Source organism: Pempheris klunzingeri, chromosome 12 (assembly GCF_042242105.1).
Source record: "Pempheris klunzingeri isolate RE-2024b chromosome 12, fPemKlu1.hap1, whole genome shotgun sequence".
NCBI lineage: Eukaryota > Metazoa > Chordata > Actinopteri > Acropomatiformes > Pempheridae > Pempheris > Pempheris klunzingeri.
Window position 1 is genome coordinate 9256400 of NC_092023.1, and position 16394 is coordinate 9272793.

The following is a 16394-nucleotide window of genomic DNA, read 5'->3' on the forward strand; positions in this document are numbered from 1 at the left end:
AAGAGCTGAAATCATCCTACGCACAAGTGTCATGTTTATGAGATACATTTGACCATCAACTGCTCTCATTCATCCCAACTCACCATAGTCGCTCTCATAGAAGATGATGAACTTCTGCCAGTACAGTTCTGAGACAAGGGTGAGCAGGACATCATTGATTCGAACAGGTGGACGGGCAGCCAAAGTGTAGCTCTCTCCGTCTGGGCTGGGGTTGAGCTGGCAGGCAGTGCGAGGAGCACCATCCCCATTTCTCTGGATGAAGAGGTGGGGAATGTGCATTGCATCTGTCAGAGACTGCAGGGCACTTGCAGCTGCACAGCCCGTGGATGTGACCAGAGCGAGGATCCCCTGGTTCATCAACTCACATGCTGGACAGAGGAAAGAAAAGAAATAGAGGGAGGGTGGATGGACAGAAAGGAGTAAAGAAGAAAGAGTGCAAAGAAAGAGGTGAAGACAAGGATTTGAGGAAAGGAGATAAAGATGATTGATACAGAAGTATAGAGGTGGAAGTGATAGAGGTGGAATGAATAAATAAGAAAAAGCAGATATATGGAGAAAAATGGGGATGAGGAGAAGGAATGAGAAAACATGGTTAGAGATGCTTTCCAAGTCAATTGAAACTGTAATCAATTCCATCCATTTTTTCAGCCTTTAAGAGCACTTTACATTGTTCAAGAAAGTGTACCAACTGGGTTTAAGAATTGAAGATGATTCTTTGTGTATCCTACTTAGGATTATGTCTGAGCTCCTGCAGTTCGGAACAGCTCACAGAAAGGAGGGGGTTGGTACTGTACTTGTATTGTAATGTGGAGATGATAGATTCAGTGGGGGGCATCCTCTAATCCTGGTCCACAGACAAAAATGAGATGGCTGATTAAAGCGAAAATGCTTGTTAAAAGGTAACAGTCACTTGCGAACAGCAGATGCATCAGAGAGCTGCAGGAGTCAGAGGGGTTCTTAGTGAAAGCAGAGAACAGCGACTGAGTGGGTGGATTTCGTCACAAAAAAACCTGAATATTTTAGCTGAATGCACAAGGTTGGATGCAAAATGATTTCTCCCATGAGTCTGGACTAAATATTGTCCAACACGCCCAGCACTCTCTCTATCCCTTTCATGTACACGTGGTGAAAATCTGCAACCCAGCACAGAATTAGGCTGCAGACACATGCTTGTAATGTCTGTGGTGGGTCTTAACATCCCTACATTTTTATTTACACATGTAATTTGGGCAAAATCGGTTTTAGATCCTCTTAAGGCAGGTCAGCATGTCTGCTGGGACAAAATGCCAAATGTCTTTTAAAGATGAAAATGCCATCTTCAACATTATTAATATGTCCAAAACTGACAAGAAAAGTTGTTCTGTCAGAGGGGTGGTGAATATTTAATGATAGTGGGTAGACTTGAGGTGGCAATGATCTGACACATTAGACATTCATTATTTGCTCTTCATAATATCTGACAGTTGATCAATGACCTAAACACATGATTAATTCAACCAAAATGTTTAGTGCATACTAAAGATAGCGGAGATATATATATATCACTATAAAGAAGTACTATGCAACACAAGTTATCTACAAGAGAATTTCATACCTTTATCTTTATTGCTAATAATATGAGTAGTGTAAAGGTATAATACTGCTCATAGGCTGTTTTTTAGTTTTTACTACAGTTGGTAAAAAGTGCTTTAAAAACATTCATCGGCAGAAAAAGATTGACGTCATAATTTCACATTGTCAGGTTCAACATACAGGCTGAAACTCAGTGCGCATCGAATCAGGCAATTTTTATATGAAACAAGATTTATTCTAAACCAATATTACTTTCCCAGCATAAAACACAGCTTTTATTGTTGTCATGTTTCATTTACGAAATAACACATTCATAACTGTTGAACCTATATTCTTGACCTAACATTTTTGTAGAGCATACAAATCGTGCAAAGCGTTTTTTTAAACCGTGTCTTAGATTAAGAAGATGCGAAACACAGAAATAGCAATTAGCAGGACAGACAAAGTGATGTGAATCCAAATGCAAAACGGTTTAAATGAAGAAAATTGAATGTGCATTTAATTTTCAGCTCTATCTCTGTTATGAGCCGCATAATCGTCTTCTACAGGGACTGTCTAATTTAGCATGTGACACAGGAGAGGCTCCGGCAAACGCTGCCTTTAAAATTCAAGTCACTATTTCTCACACAGCAGGGCTCTTATATTTCAGCATGAACAGCTGAGCATATTGTACAAAACAGAAATGAAATGTTCTCTCACTGCATTTCATATTACTACCTTATTATATAGTCTTCTTCAATGTTTGCAAAGAGAAAAAGCACTGAAATCCAATAACATATATCATATAGATCCTTTATACTGAGCATGTGCAGAAGCAAAACAAGAACTGTGCATTATGAACATATGGACATACACAGGTAAGATACCATTAAGTTATATCCACTATAATAGACACGTGAGGGAGGAAGTGGAGAAAAAGGAGAGTGGTTTAGAGAAAAGGGATGAGGCGAGAAGGTCCGGGGGGGAGGGGTGAGGAGAGGGAGAAAAGGATGGATGATAAGAGGGGGTGTTGAATGGAGCCATACTGGGAAAGGGTTGCATATGTATGTGTGTGTGTGTGTGAATGTATGGCAGAGGGAGAGGACTATTAATGTGACAAATGACAATTTCATCTGCTGACTGCAAGCACAGGACTACATTAAGGCTCTGTAAATCATGGGTGCAGGGGCAACTAAATAGCATACTGAAGGGAAAGTACATGTCAGATAGCCAAGGTAGAGTGAGATGCACTGTAGTTGTTCTAGTGTAAGTAGAACAAGGAAGAGAGTGCAGAAAAAGAAGGAACAATGGAGAAACAATGTTCTTCTCCAGAGCAAGGAAGTGTGTTACTGTTTGTTTGCATGTGTGTTACTGTTTGTTTGTGTGTGTGTTACTGTTTGTTTGCATGTGTGTTACTGTTTGTTTGCATGTGTTTATGTGTGTATGTGTGGGCACCAGACAGAAAGAAAGACTTACATGGACACCAACGTGTGCATAGGACACTTGGCAAATATTCCCTAGTGCAACATGAAATGCTAATAACCTTCTCAGCAGAAAGTCATGTGATTGACAGTAATACAAATCTAGAGCATGTTTCAACACTGATGCGATGTCTAACTTTATCAGTTAACAATAATGTCTGAATAACAATAAACCGTGTATTGTCAGTTCCCCGATTGTACGTTTTCTTAGAAGCAATTTACTCACTACAAACTCTACCCAGCTGGATATGGGATTATTGCTGCCTGAATTCCAGCTTAAAAATTCTGCATATCATTGCTTGTTGAACAAATCAAGACATTTGACAATGTCACCAACAAACTTTTTTCCTCTATTTGGCATTTCAAAGACTAAACAAATTGAATCAAATATCAAATAAATAATCAAACAAATTAATTAATATAATATAATATTAATATAATTGGAAGTTGCATTCCTAAGATATATCAAGACCAAATTAATTATAATATCTTAGTATAATTGTAATCAAAAGACACTTTGGTCTGAACAGCCTTTATTTTGTGGTGTAAATGCGGTAACATCTATCATTCATTCCACTTGCTAATACAAGAAACTCCAAAATCTTTATTTTCATTTGTGCTAAAAGAGCACAGAAATACTTTTTTTTTCCTTTTTATGATCTGTAGCCCCTACCCCCATCTCTAAGCCACTTTTAGCAGAGTGTGGCTAAAGTGCGTCTGCGGCCATTTTAGCTTCATAATGGACACCCTGGGCCCATTATGGAGCAGACAGCCCACTGACAGGAGGCAGGAGTGCTCCACAGTCATTGGCAAGGATGATAATAGTGGAATAATGACTCTTAAATGTTCCCCCTGAAGTGGACAGGATCCATCATTCATTTTCTGCAAGCTATCTGACATCTAATGTCTTCCTCATACACCTTAGGAATAGCTTCCTTTATTTATTTGGACTAACTTGATAAATGTATTGACTGAATGTGAATGGATGGATTTAAAAAGAGTCAATTAAATGGGCTCTAGAAGGGAGATGCAAGCAAAGAAATAAATGAATCAAAATCATTATAAGGATGTTCTTCTTAGCTATGCTATGGTTGATCGATGGATGATGAATTCAGTAGAGGTGGATGAATTCTTAAACACATCTAATCATCAGTGCATATCTTTAAAACCCTGATACAATTACCATTACAATGACATCATCTATTTTTGCTTAACTGTCAGCAAATTCAGAAACAAAATCAAGGAAGGGGCTAGGAGAGTGTAAGTGCTTCTTTCATGCTCTACACTCATAATTAAAACTGTTATAAAAGGACATCTGCCACAGGGATTAGGGCTGATCAACAAAAGCACACAGTATTTCTCAGCAGAAGTCCCTCAGACCAGTTCAGTTATGCACAGGTGGTCTAGGGAGAGGGAAAATTATCATCAAGACACCAGGCTGAAAGAAGACATTACAGCTTCATGCCAGACAATCTGTTTGCCCATGAAAACATGATGTCATCAGTGTATTGCCCTAATTTTTGCAATGTAACATGAAGGGATGGAACAAACCAACACACCACTGCTGTAGTGAATATTGCATAAATTGGGGCTGTCTCAGTGATTTCACAGTCTATATAAGAAAGTCTCATTTAGTTTACTTTGACTCAGAGCACAATCTTGGGTTTCAAAGGCGAGAGTCACCACAGAGATAAATGCTGCGATGTTGTCAACACCACTCTACCCTGCAGTGACAATGGTGTAATTTCTGATCTAATTGAGGGAGCTTGTAGTACGTGATTCAGAATGAAATGTCATCTGTTCTGTATCATCAGAGGCCATTTGAAAAAAGCTTGTATCATAATCCTCTTTGTTATTTTTAAGATGATTTCCTACTTATTCCCTCTAAATATGAAATAATGAGATAAGGAAGATGTTTGAATGAAACAAACAAGTTAAGGTTTTTAGGAAAACCAACTCATGTAGTTAGCATCTGATTGGAATCTCTCCAAAAATAACTACAATCTGAATATTGACTCAACTATTGAATTTGAGCTTAATTTGCTCTCAAGTTGAAGCCAAGAAGCAAAATCACAAAGAAAAGATCTACCATAAACATTCCTCTGTTTACTTCAGTGTGCATCAACACCAGATCATACTCCTCCTCTTTTCGACATGAGTTGCTGATTGCAACAAGAAGTGCTGAGATTGAGATGCTCGAATGCTAAATTGGTCATTAATAGTTTCAAGCATTCAGCCGGGAGATCTGGCAACAAGTGCAGTTTTTTTATGTTTTACTGTAGCTGGTGGAAGATTCATAAGAGCTTTATATGATCTATATCAGCCTCAGCCAAGAGGAGACTGGGTGTTGTGTCACTTTGTTATTATGAATGGGCCCTTCCATTCAGCTTTTGGCAGCTTCCTACAACATAATAGCTCCTCACCACATAGGAGGGAGAAATGGGGGGGCAGCTGGACCACAGCTTAGTTCAACATTTAAGGGCACAGCACCTCTTGCAAGAATGAATCCTCTCCTTCGCTTTTTCTCAGTCAGTCACTCAATCTCGTCTGGCTCTGTTCTTTTGGGAAGATAAAGATCCATGGCCCTTTCCCCATGCCTGTACTCCTGCTGTCAGACTAAGATAAGGGTTCATATCTCCGTCAATACTATTGATGCCAAGTCTACCCACGTCATTTGAACTGTGAAGGAGTGTTTCATTGCTCTAAATTATACCCTGCAGACAACTGACAGGTAGAATGGCAGAGATAGACTTAGTAGAGTAGATACTGTTTTAATACAGGGGGTAGATACAATAAGAACAGGACCTGGACAGTGCAGCACAATCCAATGCAATAAAAACAAGCTTTGCAAAACTTGTGACTGATCAAATTCTATTTTGTCCACAGAGGTGGGCGTGAACACCTCAAAATACAATACAAGTTAACACCAGCACAAGTCACAGCGCTCCACAATTAGTTGGATTAGTAACTTTCTGAGACAGTTTGAACAAAATAAACCGTATAAGATTCACAAATGTAGTTTTAATTGCAGGTATTTTGTATGTAAATATTATTGGCCATTGATGCCTCAGAGTTTAAGATACTGACCATATAACTTCAACGTCCCTGATTTGAGTCCAGTTTGGGACATTTGTTGCATAATATCTCAATCCTGTCATTTCCTGTTAACTCTACTGTCATCTGTCTAATAAAGGAAAGAAATTCTTAAGAAATTCCTTGATTAAAAACAAGAGAAATGGCATTTACAGTGCATGCTATTGCACAGACCCCTGTATCTGGTAGACACTAAAGCCAAAAGAACAGGTGCTAAGATTCAATGGATAAAAATTAATACATTACTGTTGCACACAAAAAATTGATTGATTCAACACAATTCATTTTAATAATTACTGTTGTGCTACTGAACTAACCTGTAAACATTTCTATTTTCCAATCTCCAAGATGAAATTGACTTTTCTGAAAGCAAGAACCCAAAAGTCAATGGCACTTTATGAATTTCTAATGGCTGGGATGGCTCCGCTAAGTTGGGAATAATTCACTGTGATGTGTCACTGTTGCAGTACAAATGTGAAACATAGCTTGTGTCTTTGTAAGTGTTTTAAGACAAGCTGCATAAAATCCTGTTATTCTTAAAAGGCCCATTATCCATAACTTTCTGTGACTGAGAAGTAGTCTTCACCTTCACGAAGCAATTTTCAAAACTAGTAGTATTTCTCACATAATGCATTGTAATGTAGCAAATTCTCACTGCATGTGTATATAAAGCCCATTACAGCAGAGCTACAGGACTCCAAACATTGTTTTGAGTGTGAGGGTTAAGATTTCACATGGTCACGTGTATTTGGCAGCATAGAACTTTATAATCTATTTGGCTGTTACTATGTTCCAGTAATGAAGCAGTCTACAGCTGATTATTTCTCGATATTTTTTATCGTCATAGAGAAGTCATGAAACCAGAAAAAAAAAAAAATCACAAGCTGGAATTGAGTTTTTTTTTCTTGAGAAAATTACTCAAAATGATAAATGGACAGTCAAAATAGCTGGTGATTAATTCAATAATTGACAACTAATTGTTTAATCAATTAATCACCACAGCTTCAGTGGTACCAGTGGAAATGTTATCAAACCTGCACCACGCACAGACCGGCCATAGCAGTTTACAGAGGAACTGGCTGCTGCTTTGTTCTGTGTGAAATCTAATGAACAAGTATATACAATAGTAATATACAGTGAAAGCTTTGTAGCTCACAAATGAATAGACACTGTGTTGTGGTTTTCTATCAATCTTTTGATGTAAGGCTTTGTGTTATGGCCGCTGCTTTGTGTTTTTTGCTCCAGAGGCTGCAAATCAATCAAAAACTAGAGCATATTGAACATCCAAATGGTTTGTGGTTTGACAATGAGATCCAGTTTGTTCTGTAGTGCTTTCATGTCTCCTCGCCTGGGTCCCTATGTTAAATATACTTTTGAGAGCTGGTTCTTATTATTTCTGACATTGGAGCTGACAGAAGAAGATAGCTGCTGCGCACTGTGAAATTTATGCTCTGGGATATTTTTCCACTGCTGGTACCCGAGGGATGAGACAGAAAAAGGCCTGCAGTCTAAGTCTCTGCAGCCTGCGAGAAGAGCTTGACCTAATGCAACAAAAGCCACTCCTTATATATTCAGTAAAGACAGTTCAAAAAAATACAAACAGAAAAGAATTGTTACCTTGGGTGAGACACACCCACTGACTGTTTCGCAGAAAGGGCTGAGTCACTGGCTGCTACTCAGACACTGAAACTGATGCCACCAGACAACGATATTAACACCAACACCAAAATGTGATACAACTAGCTGCCATGTCTCATGTGGGCATCAGTTTCAACTATTGAGCAATTAGTAGTGACTTAACCCTTATGCCTGAAGCACTGAGCTTGTGGTGTGCTTCACGAAGCAGACATGGGTAGGATATCTTAGCCTGTACCATAAAAGATTATGATTTTACTTCTAACATCATCACCATTGTCAACAAGAAGACAAATGTCACTCTGAAACTGCATTTATATTAAACAGTTTAAATGAATCCCGACTGCTCTGTTTTCTTGTTATCTCTCCACTCCCTTTTCCATTTTCAGAGTGCTTTCAACTCTCTGTCACTTGTTCTCTCATCAACTTAGCCACTGTTCCTTCCAGGGCTAATATGGGCAGTCTAATGTGCATAACATAGTCCTTTGCATACACAATGATGTGTGAGTGTTTGTTTTTTTTATTTTTTATCCAGAACAAAAACCTTCTTACAATTACCATGCAGTAGTTCCTGTTGGGATAAGGTACTCCACTGGCAGCACGGTGCCGAATGTAATAACAATGAATAAAGAGCCTAGTTTTTATATGTCAAACACGTGTTTGGGTTTTGCGATGATTGATTTGGATGGTGTTATGGAGAAAGACTGGCTAGCATTATCAGAGGATAATCATGACTCCTTCAGCACTGGGACAGGGACATGCTGGGTATTTGCTTGTCTGCTGGAATTAGGAAACATATCACGCTCTCTCTCTTGGTAATGTGTCATTTGCTCTGATATCATCTCTTTATTTGTCTTTGTCTGTAGTTTTCTGGTCTCCCGGTCTCCGTATTCCCCCGCTCATCTGATCCCTCTGTGTTTGCCTTTCACTTGTCCTCTTCATCTCACCCTGTATGTTCCTTATTACAACCTGCCCTCGGCTCTCTTAGCTCATCTGCATCTCAAGCAATACCTCAAACATGCAGGATAAATAACGAAATGGCATAAGTTAATTCAGGGATGCTCTTTTCCTTTTCTCTACAGTTGTAGAACATAGGAACACAATGTGGATTAAATATGGCATTGATAAAATTTTACAAAAGGTCACATTCCTTCCACAAGCGAATTTAAAAATAATGTTCAACAATAGTGGTCAAATCATTTGCCAGCTCTTATAAGACTAAAAATTAGACAGATGCTTTGAGCAAGCTTGTGATTTTTCTATGAAAATCAGAGCTGAATGGAGTCGATCTGAATTCCAACCTGTCCTCCTTCGCCTTGTATTCTGTTATTATCCTAACAGGGCTAACATGTGGTTTATGTGATAACAGTGTAAAGAGGAAGTTGAGGGCTCAGGGCTATAACCTCTTTAAGTGCTTGAGTGATTTATATTTCTCCCCTGACATCTCACAGATAGTTTCTAAATTCTTTTGGCGACCCTGAGTTCACTTTTTAAGTCTGCTCAATCAATGCAGGAGCTGATGTAGAAATTGTGCACCATTAGCAGCTACTACACTGAGGTGCAGTTTTGCACAGCAGTGGAAAGAAGTGAATCTTTAGTCCTGGGAGGTCAAAAAGAGGCCACCACTATCAGAGTAGCAACACTCCTGGTTGTTCAAAGTGGATAGAAGGTTACTTCACTGTGGAGGGTTACAGTGCAGTACCTTGTACTTAAGTGTCTTGAGATCACTGAAATTATCATGCAGTTCTTTGGGGTTTCTATTTTGGCAGCAGTGTGCATTGTTACTATAGCAACCAAAGGTTTTGTTTGCAAAGTTTTGCCTACATTTTGCAAAAGGAAAGTTGGACATTTTGTGTTGGGCCTTTGTTTGAAGAGAAGAGGGGTTAGTCCTATACAGCCTAATACATCATGTTAGGCTAATCACAACATCTGATCTGGTAATGTTTTAAGATAAGATAAGATAAACCTTTATTCGCCCCACATTGGGGAAATTTGCAAATTTGCAGCAGCAAAGAAGAAGAACAACAGTGCGAAGATAAGTTAAACAACAGGTACCTATATAAGTAGAATATAATATGAAATAGAATAAAAAAGCTATGCAGTAAATACAAATATAACAAAGAGATTGCACTGTAGTAGAATGGATGATGAGTGATGAATTATTGCACCAGTCAGAAAAATAGTATCGCACATAACAAACTGCACCATTGCACCTGTCAATAAAACTGACCAGCTCATCAGCTAGAACCAGTCCAGTTACTCGGCATCACAACAATGGGCCTACTGTATGACTGCAACATTATAAAAAAAAACACACTTCAGACAATCTTTGCATTAGTTAAACTCTGTTGGCAAGTTGGATTGTAGGGGAGTGCGTTCAGCTACTAAGCACCAGCGCTATCCTTCACTGCAATGATATAACAATTCAATGGCTTATGTGAGGCTGGTTTTGGTAATCCATTGCATGAAGATGGTAACTGCTACAGTATGCCAGCCATAATACTACAAACACTGAGCAGCTCCACTGAGGATCATGTTGGCTCACAAGATTACAGCCACCTGTTCCCACAGCTTGAACTAAGCTGGGCATGCGGTCACGTGCAAGCCTGATGGCAGATAGGTGTTCACCTACATCAAAGTAATTCATCCAAATCCTCTGCTACCATTAACTGAGATCTGACTCCTAGTTAAGCAAAAGCCTTCATATTAAGTGTCGAATTTGGGGTTGATCTCACTATGCTAAGCTTGTTATGTTGCTGATCCATTCTGCTGAGTTGAGCATTCCTACATATCAATGCAATGTCAAGCAGTTAAAAGACACAGGACCTTTCGGCACTTGTACTGGAGTGTATGGAACTACTTTGTAGCCCCCAGTGCTAAAATTATATTTATGAATGACTCCTCTTAGTGCTTCAGGTAAAGTGTGCACATGTGACACGTACTGTAGATGTGCTCTGCAATTTGACCGCTGCAATAGTGTTGTTTATGTATTATCTATCACAGTCTTCCACTGTATTCTGGAAGATCTGAGAATCTTCCGTTCTGAAAATGCTACTCAACATACACTGAGAGAGTGTTTAGGTTTTTGAATCAAAGATAAATAAATAAAAAGACTCTGGCCACTGTGGGCTGTGGCCACGGCAAACACTGCTGCCAATGTTCAACAACAGTCTACAAAGCATGTAAACTGGAATGAAGGTGGAACACACACGACATGCAATCTTGTGCTGTGACGGCTCCAATCCAGCTAGCTTGCCAGAAGTTGCCATTTCCCCCCTCTCCATTGTGTCATCTATAGCAAAACGTTTGCTACAATTCAGCTTCAGCCCACAAACGGACTTGAAACGTACATGCATTTCTTGGAGTCTCATGAAGAGGCTCCAAACCAGGCTCTAAGAAGTTACGAAACACAAAAATGGAACTCTAATTCTGTGATTTTACGAACTGACATTGCACATGATTCAACGACAGAATTATAAAACTACATTGTGTTTCCTCGTGTGTGAACAAAGAGTTTCTCTTCTGTCTTTACAGTGTGAAACTTCTCAATTGATCTTTATCATATTTTTTTTTCTTCATGAATGCAATAAACTCTGCAGGCAGTTACAACATTTTAACATTAATGAAATCGCAATTAACACTAGTAGTCTAGATGAGGGTAATGGTGTGGCCAAAAGTAAACAAACAGCAGTGAGGCAGCAGGACTATTAATTTAACCTGCTCTTCACACTAAGTAATGTTTTTCTCTTTGGGGGGGCCGGCTTATACAAGCCATTCGGAAAGATTTAAGTTAATTGTGCATTGTCAGATTTATTAATGCAGAAGATGCAAAGTTACTCTCTCCTTCACTTTGGGAATGGTAATCTGCATTAATTTTCTTTTGTCTGTAGTGTTTTCAATTCAGATCACCAGAATATTTGTGATCTGAAATTTACATGCACTGGCTGTACAAATACAAAATACAAAATACAAAATAATAATCTTTTATAGAATTATATAATTAAGATCAACAGCCAGCAGCTTAATTCATCATCCATTTGCAATAGCACACACCTGCCTGTCTTTACCTTGCCATGCCAATCAATAGATTCTATTTCAAACATGAAAATATTCATAAATCTGTGTAATGTTCTAATAAGGCTATGTATATATACACACAGACACACACACACATATATATGTATATATATATATATATATATATATATATATACACACACACACACACACATATATGCAACAATGAAAACAGTTACAAGCATAATTTTCAGCTTTGCTTTTCAGTTTGTGATAGATATTAGGATTTTTGTTGGTAAAAGGCTGTTGCTACTCCCATCTTGCACTTATTACCCTGTCCTACTAGATAATGACACTGTATTTTCAAGAGGCCCATCAAGAGCTAAACCGCTAATAACTGAAAACAAAACTGACTGAAGATTGAAGATGTATCATTCAGAACAATTCTCCGTCACATAAATATGATGGTTCTTTCTTTTGAAGGAGAAGAACTGACTTTTCTCCAGCGATGAGCTACCGTTTTAACATTAGCGCTATCTTGTTGAAAACAAATTAACTCATTATCCTTGGAAGGCTGGGCACATAGGAGCAGCATGCGTGACAGGCCAAGCCTTTGGATGTGCCAAGCTGAAAATGTCAACATACTACCTTGAGAGTGCACATTAAACTCAGGCGGTAATGGCTGTCACAAGACAGATCCCCATTATCAAGTCCATTAAGGCACCACACTCCTTCCCAAACACACATATACAGAAAACACCCAACAAGCAGCAGGATTTTAAAGTTCGAAATAAGCATGTGTAGATAAATGCCAAGGTGACACGTGCATCTTGGTGCCAACAGCACAAATTCCCTGGTTCATTAATATCTACTGGAGGAGATGTGTCAAATATATTTTTGTAAATGTGTAAGGATATCCCAAGGACTGCCACATGATATGTTTTTAATTTGCTTGAAAACATATGTTACTTTAACTGCAACTTCCAAGTGAATTAACAATTCAGAGTGCACTGGTTTCATGGTGCCTCTTTCAAGCGGTCTATACTGCCCTCATACAAAGCAGCAACATTCATAATGCAACATATCTCATAAAAGTCACTAGTATCAAAGATGTATTGTTATTGGTCAGGGTTATGTCCTGAGCCTAACCTGCAAAACATGCTTCAAACAAAGTAAATATAGTAAGCATGTTAACTGCCAAAAGACCAAAAGGCATAATAACTGTCAATGAATTGTAAACTACACTATTTTTTGTTGTTATTTCACTTCACTTCACACATGAAGAAACTGGCATGTGTATGGAATGCACCAAAACTCATTAAGAAATGTTTCTTTCAGACACAGCCCAAGCTAATGCCAACAGCTTAATTCCTGGAGTTCACATTGTCTGAAATGTCTTAATAGCAAACCACTAATAATTTCTTCAATTAGGATACAATTTCCCAATTCAAGTCAGTACTTCTATTTGCTCTACACTGTAGTTTTTTGTTCATTTCCTCTTTTGGGAGATGAGTTGCGAGGAGAGATGCAACAAAATGCAGAGAGAGGCTCATTATGCATGAAATGAGAGAGAGCTTTGCCCTCCTATAGGGGCTGACACCGACTGCATACACTCCCATCAACGTATTGCATTTTCCCAATCTGGGTTGGATGGGCTTCCAAAACATAGATCTTCAATATTTGGCTTCTCGTTAGCCATATTGGCATGCTTGCACTCTATTGTGTGCGTGTTTGCCTGCATGTACACAGTTGTTGGGGATATTGGCAGTGTAGTGTATTAATTTTGTTAAGAGGACTCAGTATAAGGCAACAAAGCCACTGCAGCACTGAGTTGTACATGCCTGTGCCTGTATCGTGAGCTGCATGGATTATCTGAATTGCTGTTCAATGTTGCACTTCTGACATTATGAGATCAGTCAATCTAATTAATGACTGAAACTGCCACAAGAATAACAAGTTGGCAGCATATTTGATTAGACACCACAGTGATAGACATACAACACAGATGAGGACGAGGACACGGTTTTTAATACAGAATACAATTTTTGCAGCCCAGTGTGACAATATTATTTGAAGCCACAGCCCTATAGTGCATGATATTACACAGGTAGATGTAATAACAATTGACATATTTCACCCAACTGTTCAATCACTACATACTAATTCATAATGTCAGCCACTGAATTGAATTCCCTACACTACTGAATGGACTACACTTGGACATGTAGGTGTTAAATTGCATTAAGGCTATAGCTTCAGCAACAACATAATTTGCTGAAAAGATTTTCACATTCTCTGCATTCTGTGCATAAGGGAAGACATGCAGTAGTTTCACATCTACTCATTAGGGCTCTATTCTAACTTTTTCCCAAGGAGTACATGTCCTCCTAAATGCATAAAATTAGGAGCACACAATTAATTTAGGAGCACGGAGAAAATGTTTAAGTAAAACATGTATCCCCAGATGTGTTCATTTTGAATGTTTCTGTGGGATGAAGTGTTCATTCACGAGCATGAGAAAATGTTCCTCTTTATTAAGCCAAATATAATACTTGCACGTTGACTTTTTAGAGAAACATGGTTGTCACAGGATGAGAAAGCTACAATGATATGATGATCTAATAAAACATGATGCGTGGTTGTAGGTATACACTACCAAACAGTGGTTAAAATTAGCTCAGCCTTAAACATCTACAGCAGTAAACCACATTATTGCAGCAGTAATATTAAAAGCTGTGTGTTGTGTTTGCTGCCACAGAAAAAAAAAAAAGTTCATATTAATGTAACATTACTACATCGTCTTATTGTACTGTTCATAGCAGAGCTGGTCCGGACCGTGTAAAATTAATGTTAGTTAAAAGCTAATTAGCCTAAAAACAGTTGGGAGCTGCAGGGGCTGAAGCTGCAGTATTGTGATGGGTGTATTGTGGCTTGTGGAATGTGGGACCTGTACTTTTGAATGGTTACTCACTGACTATGCACAAAAATATTTTTCAGGTAAGCACATTATCTATATCTAGGTGCAAATGAAATACTTGCACTGTAGAGCCCTGTTCATGGTCCATATCGCAATGTTAGAATTACAGTCTCTCTATAATCATGATTCTTTGAATAGGGATGTATATACAGCACATTTGGTGTGTCCATTCTGGAGCTTTATACAATGGGGCAATTCTTCTGCTGGGAAAACCGGTCAACAGGTCTGGCAATAGAGGACGAGTATTACCTTTAGTAAAGAACTCCACTTACACAATGGCAACACACAAGTATTAAATGAATATTAACTATTTACTTTTAGCACTAGATACAATTTAACAATGCCACATTGCATGTTGTTTCAACTTTCTTCATTGCATATTTTATCAGTGTGCTTTTGCCCTGTTTGTCTTAATTTCTGTTTAATTCCTCTGGGCTGCTAAAACAAAATAATCTCCAAGGATATCAATAAAGATTAATCTAATCTGAGATTAAATTTAATATGCAAGGTGTATCTCCAGGTACTGCTAAAAGGGACATAATGCCACATATTTTGCAGTGTGCCAATTCAACAGGTGGCATGGAGGGCACACAGGCCAGGCCATCTGCTTGTAGATACTGAGGTAAATGTAAGCAGACAGAGAATCTTGTGGAAATATGATCTACTTTATGTAGTCCCTAAGTAAGCTGTCATCTTCCATAATGCATGAAGGGAGATGGCCAAAGCAGGTCTATTACAATGTTGATAACATCAATTTGAAGTGTCAGTGCGGGGTGAGTCAATATCCGATCCTGCAAGGCTGCTCTCTCGTCTCCACAGCCACAGGGTTTCTGCTTTGATTAAAATCACAAACCAGCCATTCTTCCGTACACCTTACACCCAACTACCTCCTACAGGGATTACATTTATTTAACATTCCCCAGGGTGTTTTTACTCTTCCCCACGAGAGACACAGGGTGTTGTGTAGGGATTTAACGACTTATTGAATTTCGCGATATTGCAGTCTTGATGCCATTGTGAGACTGTTGAATCTACTAAGATATTACATGCCTACCATGTGCACAACGGAAATTCCACAAAGCCAGTTTTACCGAGGAGGTTTTGTCGGAGCAATAGTTGTCTATCAGCTGTCAGTAACGACAGGTATCATACTGTATGTCAACATTTTTCAACTGATGTTGGATATACAGTAGACTGGTACATATGGGACTAGACTTGTTTTTTATTGCATTTTATAATTCAAAGTTGGGTGAACGTTGAGAAAGACTACCACTGACAATACTTATCTTGTAGTAGTTTGGTCAAGTGACATCCTTGGTAATCTCCTGTTAAACCTTGTATTCCATAGTATCCATTGTAATAATAGTGAAACGTCTAGCATTACTAGCCACTTCCATCTTATAGACACGATCAGAGACTAAGTTTATGGAAAAGTCCAGGCTCAACTTGGTGGGGAACTCAGAGTGACAATATTTACACAATAACTAATACTGTTTTATATAGTATTGTCAGCTTGCTGCTCCCACACTGTAAACATTTTCTTTTTTTTTGGAATGAGACACAGGTGACTTACTGCTGAATCACTGTCCTCTATCCTGTGGTCCAGTGATCACTGCTCTGAATGACCCAGCAGACCTGAG

The 16394-nt window shown here is 38.6% G+C and overlaps 1 protein-coding gene across 1 annotated transcript in view; it reads right to left on the reverse strand.

The window, feature by feature from the left end:
* Window positions 1-16394, reverse strand: part of grid1a (glutamate receptor, ionotropic, delta 1a) — a 214515-nt gene that overhangs the window by 83732 nt on the left and 114389 nt on the right. The window contains exon 3 of the mRNA XM_070841114.1: window positions 84-368. Within this exon, the coding sequence (XP_070697215.1) occupies window positions 84-368 (285 nt within the window). The remainder of the gene's footprint in view (window positions 1-83; window positions 369-16394) is intronic.